This window comes from Convolutriloba macropyga, chromosome 5, assembly GCF_964194025.1.
Source record: "Convolutriloba macropyga chromosome 5, txConMacr16.3, whole genome shotgun sequence".
Classification (NCBI taxonomy): domain Eukaryota; kingdom Metazoa; phylum Xenacoelomorpha; order Acoela; family Convolutidae; genus Convolutriloba; species Convolutriloba macropyga.
The window spans coordinates 11,475,895-11,498,692 of NC_134472.1; the positions used below are offsets into that span (position 1 = coordinate 11,475,895).

Consider the following 22,798-nt stretch of genomic DNA (forward strand, 5'->3'; position numbering starts at 1 on the left):
AATAATAATAATAATATTTCTAAAACTGTGGTCTCGGTCTCGAATCATAGAGCGGCCGATAATGAGATTTTATGTGATAAGGAATTGAAAATATGAACCAGAAGCAATAAAATTTTCGTTTTGGAGAATTATCTGTCTTTGTCTTCACAGAACACCACTGAACACAGCAACATGTTCAAGAAATTTGTTGTTGTTGTTGGGGATTTACAGTTTTCACTGAGTGGATTTTCGTCCCAGTCGTCGTCTTAGAAAATTGTCCTTTTAATTCTGCAGATCTGACAGTCACAGCATAGATGCCAGCTACAGATGTTATTTTCGTCGAATCGCTCGTTTACAAACTTCCACATGAAAATTAAAACTCGATTTTTGTAGGCCTTTTTTCGTAATAAATTCAATGTATTTTTCTATCCGATTTGCTAGTCTGCATGTACGGAAAAAGAAATCATTTCTAGCTTTTTCAGTTCTGGTTTTTGGGGAGCTTGACTAATTCATTTGTTCTCCCTTTTTCTGAATTTTGTTTCAGCATTGTTAAAAAGCTATCGTCTTCTGTAGTTTAGCGGTCGGCGATTGTCTTAGTTATAGCACAAGCGCCTGGGACATGAAAACTATGAAGATCTATTGATATAGAAAGATCCAGTCATTTGAAATAATTTTGTTGAACTTGACTTGAAGAATTCTGAAACATGTCAAATGAATAGTTAAATTAAAGTTACAGTACCAAAAGTTTCACAGACAAGACTGAGAGGGTCGTAGAAGTTCAGACAGCTATACGATGAACTATTAATCTAGAAGCTGTAGATCGACATTGATATGCAATTGGCTTCCTACACAGCTTTCGCCGGTATCAGAAAGTGCATTTTCTAATTACAAGGAACGGCTCATCAGAAAAAGATGAGCAACTCATTGCAGATATAGGAAAACCAGTAACGTTCCTGTTACGGTTGCATTGATGAACAAGATAAAACAGTTATGAGTAAAGCAAGCGTGAGACTAGAAGTTTTATCACCTAGAGCACCTCAAGAAATTGTTAAGTTTGAACGTAACTGGGGAAAAACAACCCCATCGTTGAAATGCTTTTTTGAACAAGCAGATCTTGATAAAATCTACAGGCCCTACGCAATAAATATGTCAAGTAAAATTCAAATCTTTGTTTCATTCGGAGATAAAAAACAACCTTCAAAGCATCGTACGGACAGCACAGGAACCTAGATACGGTAAATAAATTTTGTTGACCTTCTTCATCAAACATTGAGGAATCATTCAGATGGAAACCTGGCCGGATTTTGTCAACAAGTGAAATTTTGGAACCATCAGATAACAACAAAACATATCTTACAGACATACAACACAGAAAAATTGCAATTAAATATAGAAAGTTTAGAAACGTAACACATAACAAAAGGGAAATTTTCAATCAAAGTTCTGTGGGTTCACGTTAAATGACGGCAAAATTGGAAGCAGATATCAATCCAATAGCATTCATACGCTAACCTGTCCCCATCCATTAGAAGATGGAAGGAGAGACAAGTAAAGATTTAAGGTAATGAAGAAAACAGAGTACAATTTACTAGTTTAAAATAACGTCAGTGATCTCGTAGATAACCACAAAATCAAACGTATTAGTAGCCGTTAGCTTTTTGCTCTGCCAAAAGAAAGCAGATTTGGTAGCTAAGGGTTTTAGCCAAGTACAAAACAGAAATTACAATCAAAACTATCCACCAACAACGCGTCTCTCATTTTTAGAATATTTTTAAAAGTTCTATAGTCTGTAAGGATTTAGATGCCGAGATTGATGAAGGAATCCTAATGTAATAGCCTGAGGTCTGAAAATAATATCAAGCGCGTAAATTCTTTATTTTTAAAGGAAAAAGAAGATAGATACGTTTTGGAGCAAACTGGTAGTAACTGGCACTTAACAAAAAAAGAATTTTTTATCGGATTTGAGTTTATTTCAAAATCATTTTTTCTTCATAATTAGCGGTGATTAACGCATAGAGAGAATGATCTGTATTTGCATAGATGACACGTCTATAATAGAAATACGCCAAAACTTTTGCAAAAACTAAGAAACAGTTTTGACAGGAAATTCATCAGATATTGTTACGGTGAACTGAGTCTCTTCTTAAACAAAAAGATCGAATTGAGACAAAAAGAGAAAAGGCTTATTCAAGAAGCTTTTTATACTAAAATTACCAGAAAAATACAATATGAGCAACCCTAACAACTTGGCGAAGACCTTGGACATTATTTCAAAGCGTTCAAAATCTGATTCAAAAGAAATAGGAAGCAACGATCAGAAAGAAATGCGATCTTGTGGTTATTTCAGATTAAAAACAAATTTGATTTTTTTTGTCGACTAGTGGACCAGACAATGCTAATGAAACTAGTAATTTGTGTTTTTTTGTCGAGAATCAAAGCAAGGAAGAAACAAGCAATGTAACACCTCCAGAATTACAGAAAATTGCATAATCTAAACATAAAAGCGTTTGGTGTTCAGATTTTGACTAGGTGGGTAACATAGATATTAAAAAAACACGAGTGCTTATTGTTTCAAGCTCGACTATAGTTGAGGAGCAATCAGCCGGGCAATTAATCAACAAAAGTGCGTACCAATCTATTTACGCGAAATCTGAATTGAACGGAACAGTAGGGAAAAGTAAGGAGGCGATACATTTATCAAAACTTTTCACGAAAATTAAGATTAAAGTTGACCCGCTTTGCAAGCGTCGGTAGATAATCAGGCGAGCATATAAAGTGCACTTCAATCCGAACTAAGTTGAAACTAGACTATCGGAGCTGAACTACTTATGTACTGAGCTTAGGCTGGCAGACATTTTAACAAAAGCTTTGTTTCAATTTTTCGCGACATTAACCGGGGCTTCGAACACTTAATATGATAGAAGTGATTTTGAATGTATTATAAGCATGTTTTGATTACAAGAAGATATACTTACTGGGATCCATTTACATGCTAATTTTCATCTTTTTTGTTGAGAAAACAATGCTAATTTGACGTGCCAATTATTTCAAATTTTTTTTACTACTATTCCGTTTTAACAGGTGAAGTGATTACATTTGATTTCCATTCTCGATTGATCACTATGCGAAAATGCAAGTAATTTGCTCAGATGACAGAAATTCATAGAATCTAAAATGGAATGTAAAAAGACGGTATTAACTGGTGACTGGATCTATAATTGGGTCAAGATTTGTGCTTATTGCCATTTTTGTCAACCATCATTTCCAGACAAAAATAGTTGGTTACAAGATTCGTCTCTGTGTGCCCAATAAACGATTTTGAAAATGGATTTTTCAACGTGAAAAACTCGTAAACAATTTGTTTTTTGGGGGATGATTTATTACAAAAAAATAGACGAGGCAAACAATATTTCTATGGTTTAATCGAAATTTTTTTTGCGTTGAGTTTGTGGAAAATAGGAGAGCTCCCATTAAAATATCTAAAAGGGCACCTGAAAACCCAATTGAGATTTTGAAATACTCAAGTGCCGCTAACATTCTTTAGAAAAAGTCTTGACAAGAAATCGTTGCATAAAAATTACAGTTTTTCTCAAATCATTGCACAAGAGCTGCAGCTGTAAAAATTTTAGATTAAAGCAGTGATTGTAAATCACTTGTTTTCACTCGTTTTCGTGTCTTTTCGGTTTGTGCCCCCTTAAGACACGTAATGCAACTAAAGGTACAGAGCACTTGCGTCCGGGGTTGCAAATAATGTGCACCTGCTAAGCTGAGGGCTCAAACAAAAGAGTCCTTTTGTTTTTGCTCTTTTTTGTGGCAATTTGCTGTCCAGAACCATCATTGTTAATCAGTGTCGACCATTATAGTGTCATGAGAAAAGCAAAAAGTTTTTCTCCTGATAATCTACGCCCCTTTTTTTCATAAATGTAATATCTGATAAAAAGAATTTTTTGACACGTAAGATTAGCACCAGATAACCAAGAGACTCAAATCATGATAAACCTTTATAAGAAACATATTAAAAAAGATAACTTTTGCCAAGATGTTACATGGCAAGAAATTATCAAGCTCTATACGAACTTGCAAGGCCTTAAAGACAAAAATTCATTTTGAAAAATTTCTTCAACACAGGAAGTTTTCATTTACTAAAATGATATTCAATTTCTGAGTTTATCATATAAGTTTAGCAGTTCGGTGGCAACCTCCAGACTCAACTCAATTAAAAAATAAAACCATTAAGAATCCGACGACGATAAGTATAATTTTTTTCTGTGAATAAGAAAATGAATAATGTTGATAATTCTATTGTTAGATCTACACAATCTTGTCAGCTGCTCATCAATATGTTTTGAATATAGACAAATATATTGATGACTAATTCTTTACGCACTGCGTAAATTTTCAAACTTCTTGTTAATTTTACTCGCATTAAAAACAGTCTGTGCGTTTCATTAAAAATTATTCTTATTCTATGCATTGATTTTTATCCAAATTACAAAACTTAGCATTTAATTGACCTGTGCAGATTAATCTGAAAGAGGAAAACGGTCAGTCATTTTGTTAGCTGAAAAAAACTTCCAATTTTTTTTATTCAATTTTTTCAATTCAATATATTTGATCCTCTAAAATAGTTCGTTCGTGTTTAGTAGTATTCATAGCGTCGTATAAACTAGCTGAGTCTGGTATACCATTTTGACGATAGGTAAAATCACGCCGGGCGATTGTAAATTGTTAACAGTTGGCCCTACAGGTAAGGCTGTACACTTCAGTTGTTTGCCCTGGACCTGGATAAATAATTCTCACTCTAAAGCGCCGTATTTGATCACAAAAGCACGTAGGTGGCATGCTAGTATAAAAGACAGCAGTTCTTGCAAATAAGTTATACTGTTATGGCTCAATTTACGTTCCGTATTTTACTATTATGGTTCAATAATTCTGAGAACTTAGCGGTTAGTCCAAATTTGACTATTGATTCTGGCGATCATACAATATGGTGCCAATAAGGTACGTACACCTGATGAAACTTCTAAAAAACACTCGCAAACATAAAGAGCAACATTTTGAGTTCAAATCAGTTCTCTGGTAACGAATCCTTACGCCTTTATCTTTTTAAACATCCATTAGATGGTTTTGATAGTTTTCATACAAATTTCAAACGACATCTGTGTCTAATTTCCAACGATTTGGATTTAAAATTTTCTTAAAAGGTGCATCAAAATTATCCAAAACTTTTCATTGATTCTGGTCGTGACTGTTTGATGATTGCAGTACCTCCAGTCAAAATAATTTTTAAAGAATGCTCACAATTTTTAATCAATGCACAGGAGCATTATCTTGTTTTAAGATAGGTTTTAAAAGGCGTTTTCTCATTGCATATTTTAGAATTTTAGAAAATTTCAAGATATTCCAAAAATTTTTTCCATCTGATCGTGTTTGTCCCAAAATAGACGTTTTTGCGTGTCAGAACACATATTTTTTGCGTTTTTTGTCAAAAATTCTCCAAATAAGAAACCGTTTGTTGAAGTTATTTCTTTCTCGTACTTAACTCCAATTGAGATTGAGTACTGGGCCAGTATAAATGCGATTCCTCATCATTACTGAACCATAGACTGATTCATGTCACTTTTCTGACTTGTCAGACTTGCGTTCAGTCTAATTTCACATTGGTCAGACTTGAGCCAAGCGCAAAAATAAAGCTCCGTAAGGGGCTCGAACCCAGGATCTCGCACTCCCTACATATTTGTCCCTCCTCCTTTCTGCGCGACCATGACTGTTGAAATCCTGACTTTTGCGCCGTTAATATACGCTTTAAAGAATCAAATTTCAAGCGAGAAAGAGAGTAAAATATATTACATGAGAGACTTGAATTTACTATTGCCCAGTACTGATTTACACTTGGAGTTCGGCACAAGTTTGCAATGTTTCCACTTTCGCTTATGTAGCAGAGTTTTTACAGCCTAATTTGATATTTCCGATATTACACAATGATTTTTGCTGAATCTATCTAAATCTATTTGCGGACTTGGACATTTAAGCCAATATGGCCTTGTTTTGCTCAGTAAATAATTGGCCGATTGAAAGAATAGGGGACTAAACTTTTTGAAATTTTTCATTTGTATTTTTCACGCATTGCCATAAATGCCGTCATATTTCACATTAAAAATTGCTCTATAAAGTTTTGTGATTACCAAATTTAATGTTAAAAAGAGTTCTCCTTTCCCATTATTTTAAAGAATTTTTTCATATGTGATCTCCTTACGTGGTGCAGAGTTCTTTTGTTTCTTGCAATATCTACATGTTTATATATTACGAACTGTAAACATTTTGTACTTCTGATATTTCGAAAAAAAGGAATGGTTTAAATTTGAAAGCTTTCAAAAACTGTATTTAATTGACGGTTTGGTCAATTTTTTTCGACTGTGATTAGAAGGTATGGTTTGCCATTTAATTTACTCAAAACAAAATTCCTACTAGGTATTTTTAATGAAAAAGAAAGAGATGTCTTTTCAGAAGTTGGAGATTTTCAAATTAGGTTTTATCAAACCTAGGTAATTTTTGGCCTACTTTTATGGTGAATTCTGTAACTAAGATGATCTGCATATTTTTCACGCTTTTAAGTTTTACAATCAAAATCGGCAACTGGTTCTCACTCAGTTTGCCCAGATAAGTTCCAAAATCTAGAAACAAAGGGAAACAATTTTTAAAATTTTTAGATGAGATATTGCACGTAGGTGACAAAAGCACGTAGGTGGCATGCTAGTATAAAAGACAGCAGTTCTTGCAAATAAGTTATACTGTTATGGCTCAATTTACGTTCCGTATTTTACTATTATGGTTCAATAATTCTGAGAAATTAGCGGTTAGTCCAAATCTGACTATTGATTCTGGCGATCATACAATATGGTGCCAATAAGGTACGTACACCTGATGAAACTTCTAAAAAACACTCGCAAACATAAAGAGCAACATTTTGAGTTCAAATCAGTTCTCTGGTAACGAATCCTTACGCCTTTATCTTTTTAAACATCCATTAGATGGTTTTGATAGTTTTCATACAAATTTCAAACGACATCTGTGTCTAATTTCCAACGATTTGGATTTAAAATTTTCTTAAAAGGTGCATCAAAATTATCCAAAACTTTTTATTGATTCTGGTCGTGACTGTTTGATGATTGCAGTACCTCCAGTCAAAATAATTTTTAAAGAATGCTCACAATTTTTAATCAATGCACAGGAGCATAATCTTGTTTTAAGATAGGTTTTAAAAGGCGTTTTCTCATTGCATATTTTAGAATTTTAGAAAATTTCAAGATATTCCAAAAATTTTTTCCATCTGATCGTGTTTGTCCCAAAATAGACGTTTTTGCGTGTCAGAACACATATTTTTTGCGTTTTTTGTCAAAAATTCTCCAAATAAGAAACCGTTTGTTGAAGTTATTTCTTTCTCGTACTTAACTCCAATTGAGATTGAGTACTGGGCCAGTATAAATGCGATTCCTCATCATTACTGAACCATAGACTGATTCATGTCACTTTTCTGACTTGTCAGACTTGCGTTCAGTCTAATTTCACATTGGTCAGACTTGAGCCAAGCGCAAAAATAAAGCTCCGTAAGGGGCTCGAACCCAGGATCTCGCACTCCCTACATATTTGTGCCTCCTTCTTTTCTGCGCGACCATGACTGTTGAAATCCTGACTTTTGCGCCGTTAATATACGCTTTAAAGAATCAAATTTCAAGCGAGAAAGAGAGTAAAATATATTACATGAGAGACTTGAATTTACAATTGCCCAGTACTGATTTACACTTGGAGTTCGGCACAAGTTTGCAATGTTTCCACTTTCGCTTATGTAGCAGAGTTTTTACAGCCTAATTTGATATTTCCGATATTACACAATGATTTTTGCTGAATCTATCTAAATCTATTTGCGGACTTGGACATTTAAGCCAATATGGCCTTGTTTTGCTCAGTAAATAATTGGCCGATTGAAAGAATAGGGGACTAAACTTTTTGAAATTTTTCATTTGTATTTTTCACGCATTGCCATAAATGCCGTCATATTTCACATTAAAAATTGCTCTATAAAGTTTTGTGATTACCAAATTTAATGTTAAAAAGAGTTCTCCTTTCCCATTATTTTAAAGAATTTTTTCATATGTGATCTCCTTACGTGGTGCAGAGTTCTTTTGTTTCTTGCAATATCTACATGTTTATATATTACGAACTGTAAACATTTTGTACTTCTGATATTTCGAAAAAAAGGAATGGTTTAAATTTGAAAGCTTTCAAAAACTGTATTTAATTGACGGTTTGGTCAATTTTTTTCGACTGTGATTAGAAGGTATGGTTTGCCATTTAATTTACTCAAAACAAAATTCCTACTAGGTATTTTTAATGAAAAAGAAAGAGATGTCTTTTCAGAAGTTGGAGATTTTCAAATTAGGTTTTATCAAACCTAGGTAATTTTTGGCCTACTTTTATGGTGAATTCTGTAACTAAGATGATCTGCATATTTTTCACGCTTTTAAGTTTTACAATCAAAATCGGCAACTGGTTCTCACTCAGTTTGCCCAGATAAGTTCCAAAATCTAGAAACAAAGGGAAACAATTTTTAAAATTTTTAGATGAGATATTGCCTCTAAGTGAGTTTTTTAAGGGGCATTTTTTGTGCATAATCAGGAACAAGTAAATGTATTTTTATTAGAATTTTTTTGCGCTATCACCAACTCTTGTAGTTCGTCGCTTCGAAAAGCTTTTTCTTTAAAATTCTAAGGAGATAATTTTCTTCGAAATACAAAAAAGTTGTTTTTTTTTGAAACTCAAAAATAAGGCCTTAGATATACGGTAAACTTTTAACTGTCATCGGTGTTAAAAAAGACAGCTGGGGCGTAAAACCTGTGGAATAAATGGATCTAATTTAAGAATTTCAACAGATTTTTGTATAGACAACTACTTTTTCTAAGCTATTTTTGAATCATTTAAGACTTTATATGCTTAATTTGAGGCGCATCTTTGCTTGAATAAAAGTTACAGAAAAAACAATAAAACAAAATTTTATCGGCAGTGTAATTGAACTTGAAGTTTTATTCGTTGTCAATTTATGTCTTTTCAAACCACATAGTCACTCTTTTTCAAATTAGTCATAGTTAACGAGATTTTAATTCTGTATGAACAGAAAACTATTAACGTATATTATACGGCAAGCTATGTTCAATAATAAGGATAAGAGGATGTGTTGAAAACTAAGTAGAGGTTTCAAATTGCGCTTTGGAAAGGAATTACGAGGTAAAACAGTTTGAGGCATCACAATGGCCTAAACAGTTATATGTTAGTATGATCTTTCAATGGCACCCCTACCCAGGATGAAGTCCGCGACCCAAGACAGGCATTGGCCAGACCAACTTTGGTCGCGGACAGGGGGGTCCGGTGCGACCGTCCACAATGATCTGGAAAAAATTTGGGTCGCGCCTTCCGTCTGGCCAATGGCAATTTTAGTCTGTTCGGTCTGGCATATACCCATATTTCGGTCTGTTCAGTCTGGCCAATACCCATATTTTGTTCTGTTCGGTCTGGCCAATACACATATTTCAGTCTGCTCGGTCTGGCCAAAACCCATTTTTCTGTCTGTTCGGTCTGGCCAATACCTAATTTCAAGGCCTAGAGGTCCAGCCAAATAAGAGCCAAATTGTATAAATGCGTGCTGTATTGACTGTTTTTCAAAATAGCAGCCCATAAATGGTAAACGAAATCTACTTCTAGATGATTAGAATACTTCATGGCATTAACCTTCTTTTGAAATTTGCATTTGTCTTTAAATCGACGGTTTTTTTCAATGATTTCTTTTTAAAATCTCATAATCATTTGTCATTCAAAAAAATGAAACGAATAAATTATAAATTTTATTGGATGCTTATACACGTTTAAATGAGTCTGGCTAATAGTCTGGCCTAGGATCTCTTCGGTCTGGCCAATGGTCTGGCCTACCGTCTGGACAATGGTCTGGCCTAGGGTCTGTTTGGTCTGGCCATTGGTCTGGACAACGGTCTGGCCGATGGTCTGGACAACGGTCTGGCCTAAGGTCTGTTCGGTCTGCCCAATGGTCTGGACAATGTCTGGTCAGTCTGGCCAATGGTGTCCAAAGTCTCTTCAGTCTGGCCAATGGTGGCCAAAGTCTGCTCGGTCTGGCCAATACCTATCTTTGGGTATTGTCGGTCTGGCCAATGCCTGTTTTGGGTAAGGTCGGTCTGGCCAATACCTGTCTTGGGTCGCGGACTTCATCCTGGGTATTAGCCACACAAAATAGCCGTCCTTCTTTTGAAAGCGACTAATTTTTTTTGCTAATGTCAGAGGCGCGTTTTATTTGTTTCAAGTGTATTTGCACCGCACAATAAAACGCTGAACTTTCTCTGCCGTCGCCTTTGCGTAAGCATTGTTTGTCAGCCCAAGTGCCATGTGTTATCCTTTGGTGTGAAAATAGTGCTTGTCCTTGGCTGTAATTCAAAACAAGGAGGCATGGTAATGTGCGATTGCACGTGATGCTACACCACGCCTCTCATACGCATATTTTGCACACTTTTCTCGCAGAAGGCAAAACTTACGTCACAAATACATGTTGATATTTTGCGCCTTAAAATTTGATGACTTCCCAACAATTAAAAGATGCGAGAATCAGTAAGGAAATTTCAATTTATTGTTTTTGAGATCAATTAGTTCGAACTCGCTCTCACAAACTACAAATTGTGCTCTCAATTCTGCGAAGCCAGGGAAGAACTAATAGTATGATTTTTAATATAAAAAATCCAGTTTCTGAAAACAAAACCCAAACCACTTTCTTAATTCATGAAAAAGAAAGATTTTACTTTTACTTTTGATTCAATGTCAAAACCAAAACCCATATTTGAATTAGCTATTGTTTTAAAATATAATCAAGTAAAACATTGTACCCTTCGATCGCGAATATGAGAAAAAATAATTTATCAAAATACGAATAATTGGAAACTGGTTCTCGATTAAGTTCATTAAAAAAATTGTTTTATTGCGGGAGGATTTCCGATAGGACAGCATGTAGGAATGTTTTATAAGACAGAATCATCTACTCCCTGTCTGGCTATTTTATTTACGCTTTCCGATCATAAATGTGTAGCAGCTGCATTGAGCGCAGATGCAAGACTTTCCAGAAATTCAAAGGACGATTTTCGAAGTTGATCTCCTGTATCATCAATATGGACTTCGCATTGGACTCTTGTCAAGAATTCAAATAGTGTACCTGATAGTGGACAAAATAATGTGCCATAGATAAAAGAGATATATCAATTTGTTACAGGAACATGAATAAGAAGGATCGTGCATTTTGTTTATTGCTCAACATATATTTCTATCAAGTAAAAGAGAATAGCTGTTCTCGCGAATTGAGAAGTTTTTTCTGGTAGAGAGAGAAAAGGTTACTAATCTTTGCTAAAACAGTCTTCAGTTTTAATGCGGTGTTTACAAGTATTTTATTGATCCGAGTTGCGGATTTGTTTTATAGCGTGTAGCAAGCGTTCATTTTCTTGTCTCTGGAATTTCTTCGCCTTTGGAATGACTGTCTGTGGCCAATGATGTCTGGTTGTAGTTACGATTCACTGCAAATCTGGTAGTGAAGCGATTCACTTTTTTTCATCGTTGCTGTTGAAAGGTTTCTTAGTATAGTTATTCTTGTCACTAAAACTAAAAGTATAAAAGGGTTTGGAGCTAAAAGTTCTATGTCTAAACAAAATAAGAGATGTGATTTGTGTTTTTTGCGAGTTCTTTTAACGGTTAATGTTTGTTAGCTCACCGGCAGCACCAGTTAAGACAGACCCTAGTTAGTCTACTTTTACAGCCTTAAAGTATAAAGATCTAGGGCTAATTATTTCTGCGCGCTAATTTGACTTACCTAGTTCTCTCACAATAACCGACTCGATAATACAGTGAAGAAAAACTTTAATTATTACGGCGAATAAGGTGCATTACTTCTGAGTCAACATAGGACTTACGTGTACAATGTAGATATATAATAGACTGATTAAAATCAGCCGTGCTATCGCTACATATGAAAATATAGAGTCTTCTCGGTGTCTGGTTTGTTGAAGCCGTACCGTCAGTATTTCGTGTGCTACCCTTTTTTGAAACAATATGTTCTTCATAATTTTTTTTCAATGTTTACAACTGGTTTTTTTTCAACTGGTTCATTTTCTAGTTTAACGTAAACAATATCACTAGGTTGCTGAGTTAGTATATCAATTTGCATCCTACGTGTTATTTGATTTGCGTCATTTTTGGAGAGTAAATCCGCAAAATGTTGTTGTAATTAGGCCAAAACCTAAAAACTGGAGCAACCAATGCAAAACTATCAAACAATTCTTTTAATTCTACAATTCAAGAAAAGTACTTACTTTGATTTAAACTATGACTTTAGACTGATCTAGAACATTATGCAAAGAGTTTGATCTGTTTTGGTGACAGAATTGCATCTCTTTCTTAATTTGACTGTAAGTGATCACTTGTTGATACTCGGAAATCGTCCATCAAATTGCGAGATTTCAGCTCTAACAGTTTAAAAAACGTTAAACTTTGATAATCTTCATAGGAAGTATCAGAAAACCTTTAAATGTCAAAAATAAATCAGAAGTTAATTATGATTGAATAAACTGAAGTGTGATCAAAATGTTCCTAATTTTGTAGAAAGTGCATAACGTCCCCTAGAAAACGAAGAAAACTAAATCCCTAAGGAAACAAGGAAAAAATTAACAATTAAATCTTTCTACGTTTGAATTGATTTTCATTGATACCACTTAAAATTTTTAGCGACGAATGAAGTGGTTGACCGCAATCAATTGAGCATAAAGGTGCTCTTGAGCATATAGTCTCAACCCTCTCGCTAATAGCGGGACTGGATGGCTAAATTGAAACTTCGCGTCATGTTCATGCCATCTAGAAATAAAAATTAAATTGATGGGCTCGAAAATTCTACGTTAAGAAAAGCGCATTTTTTTAGCTTTTTCACTTATCTGAGGTTTTTTTTGCGACTGTTTAATTTTGCTGTACATGCCTGCGTCTCTGTGAAAGCGTGAAATACTGTATAATCCGGTCATTTTTTAAAAAATAAATGGATAAACAAAGGAGTTATAGTTTCGCAGCGCTGAGATGTTGATTTCCATTATTGTTTTAATGAAATTTTATGCAGATTTTTGCGTTTTTTTTTTGGTTCATTAAAAGAAAAAAGTGAATTAAAGGCGTTGAATTTCAAACATTCAAATACGGCAACATTGATTTTTTCAAGTATTGTATTTTTTAAAGAAGTAAATACGCGAAGACGAAAGATGAAAATTTCCCAGTTTTGAGCTGTGATGTCATTTGTCACGCAGTGCTTCATATGGAAAAATAACGCACGTTTTTTTGAGACGCGTAACTATTAGAGGCTCTCAGCTTAAATTTACTAATAATTCCCCTATAGCCTTTCTTACTATGGTTAAAATATGCCTTATATGCATAACGTTGTAAGGCTCACAGCCAACGTAGAAAGGAAAAAAGAGTAATATACTCCCACATTTTATACGCTTTTTGCTGTTTTCCGCTATGCCGCGTGTTTTTTCACGCTGTTTTGTAGATCAATTTTGAATATTTTTCTGTTAAAATTCTCGGCCAAATTGTAGCAAAAAGGTCGGGGGGCTATTACGCTAGTTTAAAACTCGGTTTATTGTAAATTTTTGTGTTATGTCCCGGAGGGTTTGTGTCTGGGATTATCAATGGGCAAAACGTTATTAATTTGTTCACAGCTATGTCGTTTAGTTTTTCCCTTGATAATGGTATCCTAGCAGCATATCTCAAAATTGCCATTATATCTATTCTAAACAATAGTACCCCAACCAAGGGTATGGCTATTTTACACATTACCAATCAAGCATTACTTTAATTACGTTTTATAATGAACTTCAAAAACTTATTTTGCTAGTTGTTATTGTTTACGGCACCATTTGTGAATAGATTGTTACAAGTTACGACAAGCTCTAGTAATTTTCATTATTTGACAGACTTTTCTCGTTCTTGTGCTTGCATGAACAAAATTAGCTAGATTGTCAAGGCTCATAGTTTTTACTTTTGCCGAGAGCTGGCAAATTATTTGCATCATTATTTATTTTTAAAAACAAATCACAATATTCACAATTGGTTGATAAATTATCAAAAAACATTTGAACATACGGTTTAAAAATCTGGACGTTTTCTTATTGAAAATTATTATTAATGTCTGAGAAAGCAGTCATAAATCAGCATTAAAATTGCTTTTATTCAAAAACAGTTCTAGTTTGTGATTTTTATTCATCTTTTATTACGAATCCATTGAATATAAACAATAATTTCCATGGAAAATTCTTCCAAATTTGATGCAATAACAGCGTCAGATCGCATTAACAACAACGAAATTTTATCTACAAGCGGTCTCAAAAAAGGTTCACTGCCAGTTATAAACGGTTTAAACCATGACGTCATAACAAATAACGAAGAAGAACTAACAGACTGTGAACAATTCCGGATGATCGACAACTTGCCAGATAGTCTGGACACATCGCGAGAAACAGAGGACGATGGTTCCAAAGCACTTCTAAATGATAATATTGACAACGGGAATCTGGTTACTGGCAACTACACTTCAAATCAAGTTTCAGGCCTGTCAAAAATTCCAAATGGCAACGTTGAGGATAGGATTCGCGGACACGGTCAAGACACTGCGAACCTTCAAGAAGGGGAGGAGGAGGGTGATGATAATTCGAGGAGCCGCAGAGGTTGCAGGGTTCCGTGGACTTTCTCTCTGTTCTCTTGTCACAAAAACAGAGACATCTGTCTGTGTACAATGTTCTGTCCATACGTCACGCAATACAGAATAGGTAAAGTTTAATCCTAACAAAATTTTCAAAACAGGTGCTAGCACTATCAACCCCATTTTTCACAAAAACCTAATTGGAGGAAAAATAAGTTGTTGCAGCGTCTGCTATCATTTTCACAGGTCTGATAATAAACCAAAACTGGAAGACGTCAGCCTGGTATAGTGACTGAGTAAACAGATGTAATAAAAGATTTTGTTTCCGACTGTCGGATTTGAAAATACCAAAGAACAAAAAATGCGTCCTGACAAAAAATCTAACACATCCCATTGTTCTGACCCAAATTAGGAGTGGGACTAAATGCTTAACTGATTTTTTTTGATCAGTAATTTTTGGGCTCTCTATAAATTTCTGGTAGAGCTGCTGGTGGTATCATTAGAAAGCCCGTCAAGCGTAGAATAATTTAACAGGAAACAAAAACAGTCGTAAACAACTTTTTTAGTTGCTAGCTAAATCTTTAGATGGCTTTGAAATTATTTGTTAACAGATTTTTGAATCTTAAACCCACTTTGTTATTATTTTGACATCTTACGTAACTTAGTCTCATATTAAAGATAGGGCCCTCTGATTTCTCTCAAAGCGTAATTTAATCAGTTTAGTGGTGGTTTAAGTTCTCCTCTACTTGTTTTTGACTTCGATAGTATTTGTTTTTTTAACTAGTGGATTTCGGATTTGTCTTTTCTATTTAAAAGAGGTTTTATTCTCATTGATAACAAATTTCATAGGGTATCGAAAGTTGTTCATTCTATCAATCAGTTTTTCATTTTGTAGCTAATGTTATTTACTAAGAGACTTTTTAGGCTCTAATTTTTTCAAAGATCTTATTTTCACTATATGTTATTCGCTTGCTTTGAGATTATTTTTTGCAACTCCGTTGCTTAGTCAAATTAAAAAAACAGAGTTAGTTGTTCCGTAAAACCAAATGGTTTGAATCAGATTAGATTCTTAGTATTTTATTTGGTGTTTGATTAACATTGAAGCAAATAATTTTCAAAAAATATCAGCTTCCGCCAAATGATTTTTTGCTTTTTTGTTTTTTTCTCAATATTTTTCTGAAGAAAAACTATTTCTCTTCCCAAAACTTCTCTCGTTTGCCGATTTTTGTGTATGTAGGGCAATTTTCGCTGTTGTCTTTGTTGATTGTCTCCTTTCATGTATATTACGAACGTCTTATTAAATGAGCAATTTTTTTCGGTGAAATCTAATACTCGACAACTGAATTTGTCTGCGAGGGAGATCAATTGTTACTGCATTCTCCATGGATTTTTAGGTCAATTATATGATAAATTTTTTAGCAGTAATGAATCATCTTAGGTAATCAATTGGGAGATGAACTCTTCGTTTATACTTTTGATATACTCTTCACCGTTTTATCTGACGGTCTGGACTCCATGGTAACCCTAAACAAAAGTAGAGGTAAAACTTGACAATTTGGTGCCAAGAGTTGGCCCAAAAGTTTGCTAAGAACACAACCCACGAAAACATTTCCAAAATTCCATTGAAGTCGAGTATGTTACAGAGAGGGTTAACAGCAGTTTGGTTTTTGTCTAAAGAATACGCGTTTTCTGATTCATGGTAGCTTCTTCTTATTTTGTTAGAAAGCTCAACTCATACATGACTTCGTAAAAAAGGACAAAAATATGAAATTTTTGATCATAAACTGCCATTGATAATATTATCAGCTCAGTTGCAATCAATGGAATCAGTCTCACTGCCGTTTTGGAAAAATCTCGAGTGGTATTTTTCCTGTTCTCGCACCCACTTGCTGCCGTCATTGGTTTACGACCCAAACGGTCACAAAAATTTAAAACTTAACACTCATTTGACAAAATATGAAAATGTCACCACTATCAAAAAACACTCCTGTCCTAACAGTTGCTTTCGTTGCATATCTGCCTATGACCTTGTGTCTCTAGCAACCAGCAAGATTGCGGCCCCATGAATAGCTATAACAGAGACTAATTTAGATAGCATGCTGAAAAGTAGAAGTAACCGATGGTGATGGAAAGTTTTTTTAACTGTCAGAATGGCCATCCAATTGAGGGTCTCACGATGTGTCTCTAAAATTGCCCAAACTTTTTGATGGAGTCCAAAATAAAAAACAGATTATCAATTTTGCCTTATTTCTGAGCTTACTATTCGTTCTTCTTGTCCCCAGCTGCTGATAAGGCAAAACCACACTTCTTAGCCGCATTTGCGATGAAGGTTGATTGCAAGGAAGAAGTCACATTAACGTCCGATGCTGCTGGCTATTCTTTTTTCCATACATGTAAGAATTTTGCTGTCTGGAATTGCTGTCCGGTACGAAACTCTTCTGCTCAAAGATTGGTGTCAAATGGGCGCTCGAGCAAACTGTCTCTTATACGATCATAATGAATGATCATATCACCCCGACCAATGCATCACACGGCTTAATTTTCCATTACATCTATAGGTTCAGATTTACGAAGTTCACATTTCTTTCCATCCTCTTACACTTTGACACCCAGTGGTTAATCATGAGCAGCGTATATTAATTCGGGTATATAAAAAACCCCATAAGTGGAATGAGGGCTTCGGATAACTAGACACCTGATTGACTTGTTGCGGTAGAGAACGAGATAGCGAACGAGCTTTCTCTCTAGTGGAATTTTAGTTGAGTTAGTTAGTTTTTCCTTGGTTCAATTTATTGTATTAAAAATTCCTAGCCTAGAAATAATTTTGTAGATTTAAAACAATTTAAGCGGGAGTGAACTTGTGTCTTGATATTGAAATTTGAAGGATTTGGAACTAGCTTCGATCACAGTGACTAGTCAATTTTGACTGAATAGTTGAGTCTTTGCTTTATTTGTAATGGGACGAATGATATAAACCGCAATTTCTATTAGGCGAACAGTTTCTGTATAGCCATTAGGGAAAACTTCACAAGTAAAACATAATAAAACATAATGGAATTGGGACGATGGAATACCAGTTTAAAAACTCATTATTTGTACTTCAAAGTCAAATTGACGTTGTAAAGCCGGTACGTGTTGTTCTTACGTTAAAAGCGGTTATAGAAAATTGTTGTAAATTGGAAAATTTGAAGAATAAAATAGTGACTTTTAAAAAAACTGATATAGAAGCTCGATATTCGGAAAAAACAGCTAATTAGGCAGCAGTTTTCCCATGAAGAGGAGTACTATTGACACTTTATAGTAGCGTCAATTACACTTTGAAGTGCCACCCTTAGTGTTTAGACTAGTTTTCGTCTAGTTTAAAAAAATTTACTTCAGAACTTTTGCCTAGTGATTACAAAAATTTGCTCTGACCTAATAGTGTTGTTGCCTCTTATCCAGTACCCATTAGTACCAATCAATGGTGTAAATATTTTAATTTTTTCCTTGTTTATTTTTGGGATTTTTCCAGGTGCTAATAGTGGAAACCCTAAGCTAGCCCGGTGTCTAGTTGTGATCGTCATCATCATTATCATCCTCTCCATTCTGCGCATTCTTCCCTTTCTCGCCGACAACCTGCCCCGGGTCACTTCCCTTCTCGGGGTCTCACCAGCCGACTCAAAATTCCTCGACCTACTTACCCGGTACAAATGGCATATGTATAGTGTAATAGTACCCCTGGCCACGATAGCAGTCGGCATACGTTTGTACATACTCGCCAAACTTCGTAAGCAAATCAGAGACGAGCAAAATATCAGAGGCAATTGTTGCTTCGACCATTTATCAATTTTGTTCTGTTTCTGGTGTTCTCTCTGCCAAATGAAAGGTCAACTGGACTATTTTAAAAAGTGCAACAGCCAGGGTAACCCAGGTGAGAGTGGCAATGATGATATTGATGATGAAAATTTAGTGCAAGTAATTACGACTAGCCAATTAGCTGACCAAAACATATCTGGACTCCTCATGGACAAGTCGGAGCAGCTGGTGCAAAATGGTACTAAACACCACACAGTTGTGGTGATGCAAGAGAACAATGCTACAACTCAACAAGATACTAAATGCTAATAGAGTTTGAGACAACTTCTGCTGAGGGGACAAGCCCAAACATGTGAGTTGAGTGTTACCATAGTGATGAGGGGATATGCAAGTTTTGAACGATTTTTGCAACATGATTCAAAAAGTGCAGGATTCTTTCAGGAATCTTGCAATACATGAAACTTGCCTAAAAAATTAAAAAGATGCCTTATAGTTCGACGAAATTTAGAGAAAAATGTGTGACCTATTTTATCTGTTTTAGTATCGTTCCTGAATTGGTGAATATATTGACCAATTCAGGACATGACACCAAAATAGATAAAATACACGGATAAACTTGGTAAACATACTTTATAACACTTAAAGTTATTTCAATTAGATATAGATCGTCTTTGTAGTAACTTTGGGCGCAATTGATCATTATGCCCAACTCAGCTAAAGTTAACGATGACCACAAACCAATTATGAATTCAAATTTCTTTTTAGTAGAAAAAAACTTTTAGTGATAAAAAAAACAATAAGATAGAATATTGGAGATATTTTGGGTAATTTGTCACAGAACTGGCAAGATTTCAGCACTGTTGTCCACACCCAACGTCACACTAGTCCAAACTGTTATTGTTGTCCACCAAAAACATCGGCGATAGCTAAAACATGTCATTTAGACCAACATGAAAGAAAACCACATTGATGATTAATTACAGAAATGTTCCTCGCAATCGTAATGGAAAATAAGGAGAGCAACAAGCAGTTCTGCAACCAACCATATCAATGCTCAAAAAACAATTATGTATCTGAATCATATCTCCACCAATTACTAATTACATTCCAGCTGAAAAAATGTAGACAATTAGCGGAACGATGATTTAGCATCAAAACCATCTAAGTGGAATATTTTACATTGTAATGAATTATCTGTATGAAATAAAAAGATTATACCTTTTTTAAACGGAACATAAATGAACCAAAAATAAATGGAAAACTTGAGTTTGCTGATATAAGAGGTAAAAGATGGAGACGAAATTGGTGGACTACATTGGTGTTGTAAAAATATACAACTTTCATTTGGCTGGCAACATTCTGTTTTCAGTTGAAAGTATTTGACTTGACTATACAGATGCTGCAGTCCAATTATCTTTGTTCATCGAGTAGTTTCCTCTGACAGGTAAAAAAGCGTTTTCTTGAATACAATTCTTTTCTTTGGCAACAACAAAAGTAACGACCACTTTCTGCTCATCATAATGCAGAAGCAAGGGGCCCTAATGTCAAAATCACAATTTTGACACACTAAAAGGGGTTTGCAACGAGCTGCAAATAAAAAAACTTTCATAAAAAAATTTTTGATGAAAAAAAATTAATATGTTCAAACATAAAACTGCAAACTGTTAAACATATTACATTTTTGTAAAAGCAATAACAAAATTTTATCTGTTTTCACATGTTGAAAGCCTAACTTTTGGTGCCAGAATTGATATGAACACAAAATACTGAACATTACATTTTGTTTCTCCGGTATTCTATATTTTCAAACTATCCTACAATTTCAACCTAACCAAATTATTTTTTCACAACTTAGAAAAATTCTTCCCAGCATATAAAACGATCTAAATATTGGTGAGAAAAGAACTTTGAATTGAAATTCAAAGGAAACTTCTACAGACAAAAGAAAGGTTTTTGAACTACAGATTTATTGTCAGGTTAAGATAAAATTGATGTAAAATTAAGCAAATTAATCTGAAAAATTTTTACATTGTCTTGGCGCAAATGTACCTAATTAGGTATTCTTTCCAGATAAAAACTATTCGGTCTACAGACAAAGATTTTGAATAATTTTTTGCGCAATATTTTTTTAATAGCCTTGTCACAGACTCGATTCAGCAGTTGATCATCAAGGCATTCATTAAGAAACTATTCAATTTCACTGAATTGCTTTTTCCTTAGATAGCTGCTCTGACCGAGGGGAAAATTGAGCAGCCAATTTCCCTAAAAGATTGTTATAGTTTCAGGATTGCTTTAAAAGAAATGTCTCTCATCGCCTCTGTCTTGTTAATCAAAGTCAATAGAAATTTTAATCAACACTGTAGGAGCCATTTTATGCAACTTTTCAACGAGTTGCACCAAAGTTTCACCAAAATTTTCTAATGGCGAAGGCAGCCGATAACATTCTTCCACATCAGAGTACAGATATTGTGTAATGAGTAGTGAAACTCAACTATTGCATGCATGCACTAGCTTCAATACCTCCATTAATCAAAATTTTTTAACCTATCTCAGCTCCTAAATATTTTTTAGTTAGAATATCTTGCGTCTTAAAATTTTGAAATAAACGAGTCAATTCAAAATTACCCATTCAAAAGCCCTGATGAAGCGCGAGGTTCAATGCTTGACGTTCGTTTCAGAAGAGCCAAAAAAATATAATTTTTGCGACGTTTGATCTTTTTTGCAAAGGTAGCCTTTTTCACAAAGGACATTTTTTTTTACAAATTATTGCGAAGTAGATACGAAAACGAAGTCTTAACTGTCAACATTTATCACCCCGGGCTTCTATTGCTTATTGCTATAGAATAGGTAATGTTCTAACCAATTTGTATTAGTGCTTCCTTCGTTTTCTTCGAAAACAAAACGTTTTTTCAGTTGAGGATGTGGAGCTCTGATTATTGAAGTTTCCGATTTTAGGCCGAAATTATTCGTTTTACATTATTCCATCATCTTGCAAATAAAAAAGCCGTTCTTTTATCGAGTCGGTAATGCTGCCAGAATAGTCTCCATCAACCACCCAGTATATCTTCAGAAGACATGATTGTTTTCTAATTAAGTTGCTATCCTGAAAATCAAAAAATTTATCGAGCCAGCATATTCCCGCAGCAGCTTTTGTCATTAGTTCCAAATATACATGCATGTTGGTTTCTATGAAACACATATTGAAACTCTCCAGACATCGAAATTAATATTGCTTGGAGATAATAACTAGAAGATTTTATGACATACCTGGTCTTTATGGAGGGTAATTTGCTAATCAATCAAAAATGCCCATAACTTTTTGAATTAAATTCATCTGTCTAAATTTTTGTCTCAAATGACTATGTTTGAAATCCTTTCAGCATTTGAAGAGCGGGTTTCATCGCTCTTAGTGAATTAGTTTAAGTGTACAATTTCATATCTGAAATCAGTTCTAGCTGCCGTTCCCTGAGCGCTGACACGTTGAAATATTTTAAAACATTTTTATTATAAACACCCATCCTGTGAGATTTTCAAGTCAATTCACGCCACAACTTATTGCACCCTCAACTTCGACACCAGTTGAAATTGTTCCATTTTTCAGATCACTACACAGATATCAGCGATTTGGGTGCTACTTCACATAGACAACCGAATTGATTCCATTACTCTCCTTGATGCTCTGGTACACAGCCAGTATCCCGCCTACAGCACGTCTCTGATCTTTATCGATATGCATGATTTTCAAACAAAACCAGCAGTAAATTGGGGCCAGGACAGTACATCGAAAGACGATTTTCAGTACATTGAAATTAATCAAAAACTATATTTAATAATGCGTTGAAACAGCAGGGTAATTAGATTGAATACGCTTATGTGCATAATTTATTCGGTTGTGATATATTAATGTCAAGTCCCCAGGGACCCCTAAGGCATGGCAGGCCACAGCAGCTAATCTGGTGTTCAAAAATCAGTAAATAACGACTTAGCTGTTGTCAATTGGAATATATACAGCTTCTGTTCACTTTCTATCTGCTGTTACAATTCTTACAAAATTTATCACTTTCGATCAATCTAGTGTCCTTTCGATTTACTGTCCGGTCCCCTGCAAACTCTTTCGTAACCGAACAATCTGCATTATTGAAACCGTTTTTGTTTTCGTTGTTGTTGTGCTAAATTAATACTCCATTATTTTGTATCAATTAAAATCTCAAGTAGTGTTTTTGTTGCTTTTCAAAATCAACTGAACTTTCT

The 22,798-nt window shown here is 34.6% G+C and overlaps 1 protein-coding gene across 5 annotated transcripts; it reads left to right on the plus strand.

The window, feature by feature from the left end:
* The first annotated feature begins 4,391 nt into the window (after positions 1-4,391).
* On the plus strand, positions 4,392-22,770 carry LOC142339139 (uncharacterized). 5 transcript variants are annotated; one of them, XM_075388890.1, is made up of 4 exons: positions 4,392-4,523; positions 13,722-14,879; positions 18,264-18,899; positions 22,149-22,770. In XM_075388890.1, exons 2-3 carry the CDS (start codon positions 14,357-14,359, stop codon positions 18,854-18,856), a joined length of 1,116 nt encoding a protein of 371 aa, XP_075245005.1. In that variant the 5' UTR covers positions 4,392-4,523; positions 13,722-14,356; the 3' UTR covers positions 18,857-18,899; positions 22,149-22,770. The 5 variants fall into 5 exon arrangements, with proteins under 5 accessions (XP_075245005.1, XP_075245006.1, XP_075245007.1 ...); XM_075388891.1 differs by having other exon boundaries at positions 13,773-14,879; XM_075388892.1 differs by having other exon boundaries at positions 13,786-14,879.
* Positions 22,771-22,798: the final 28 nt, after the last annotated feature.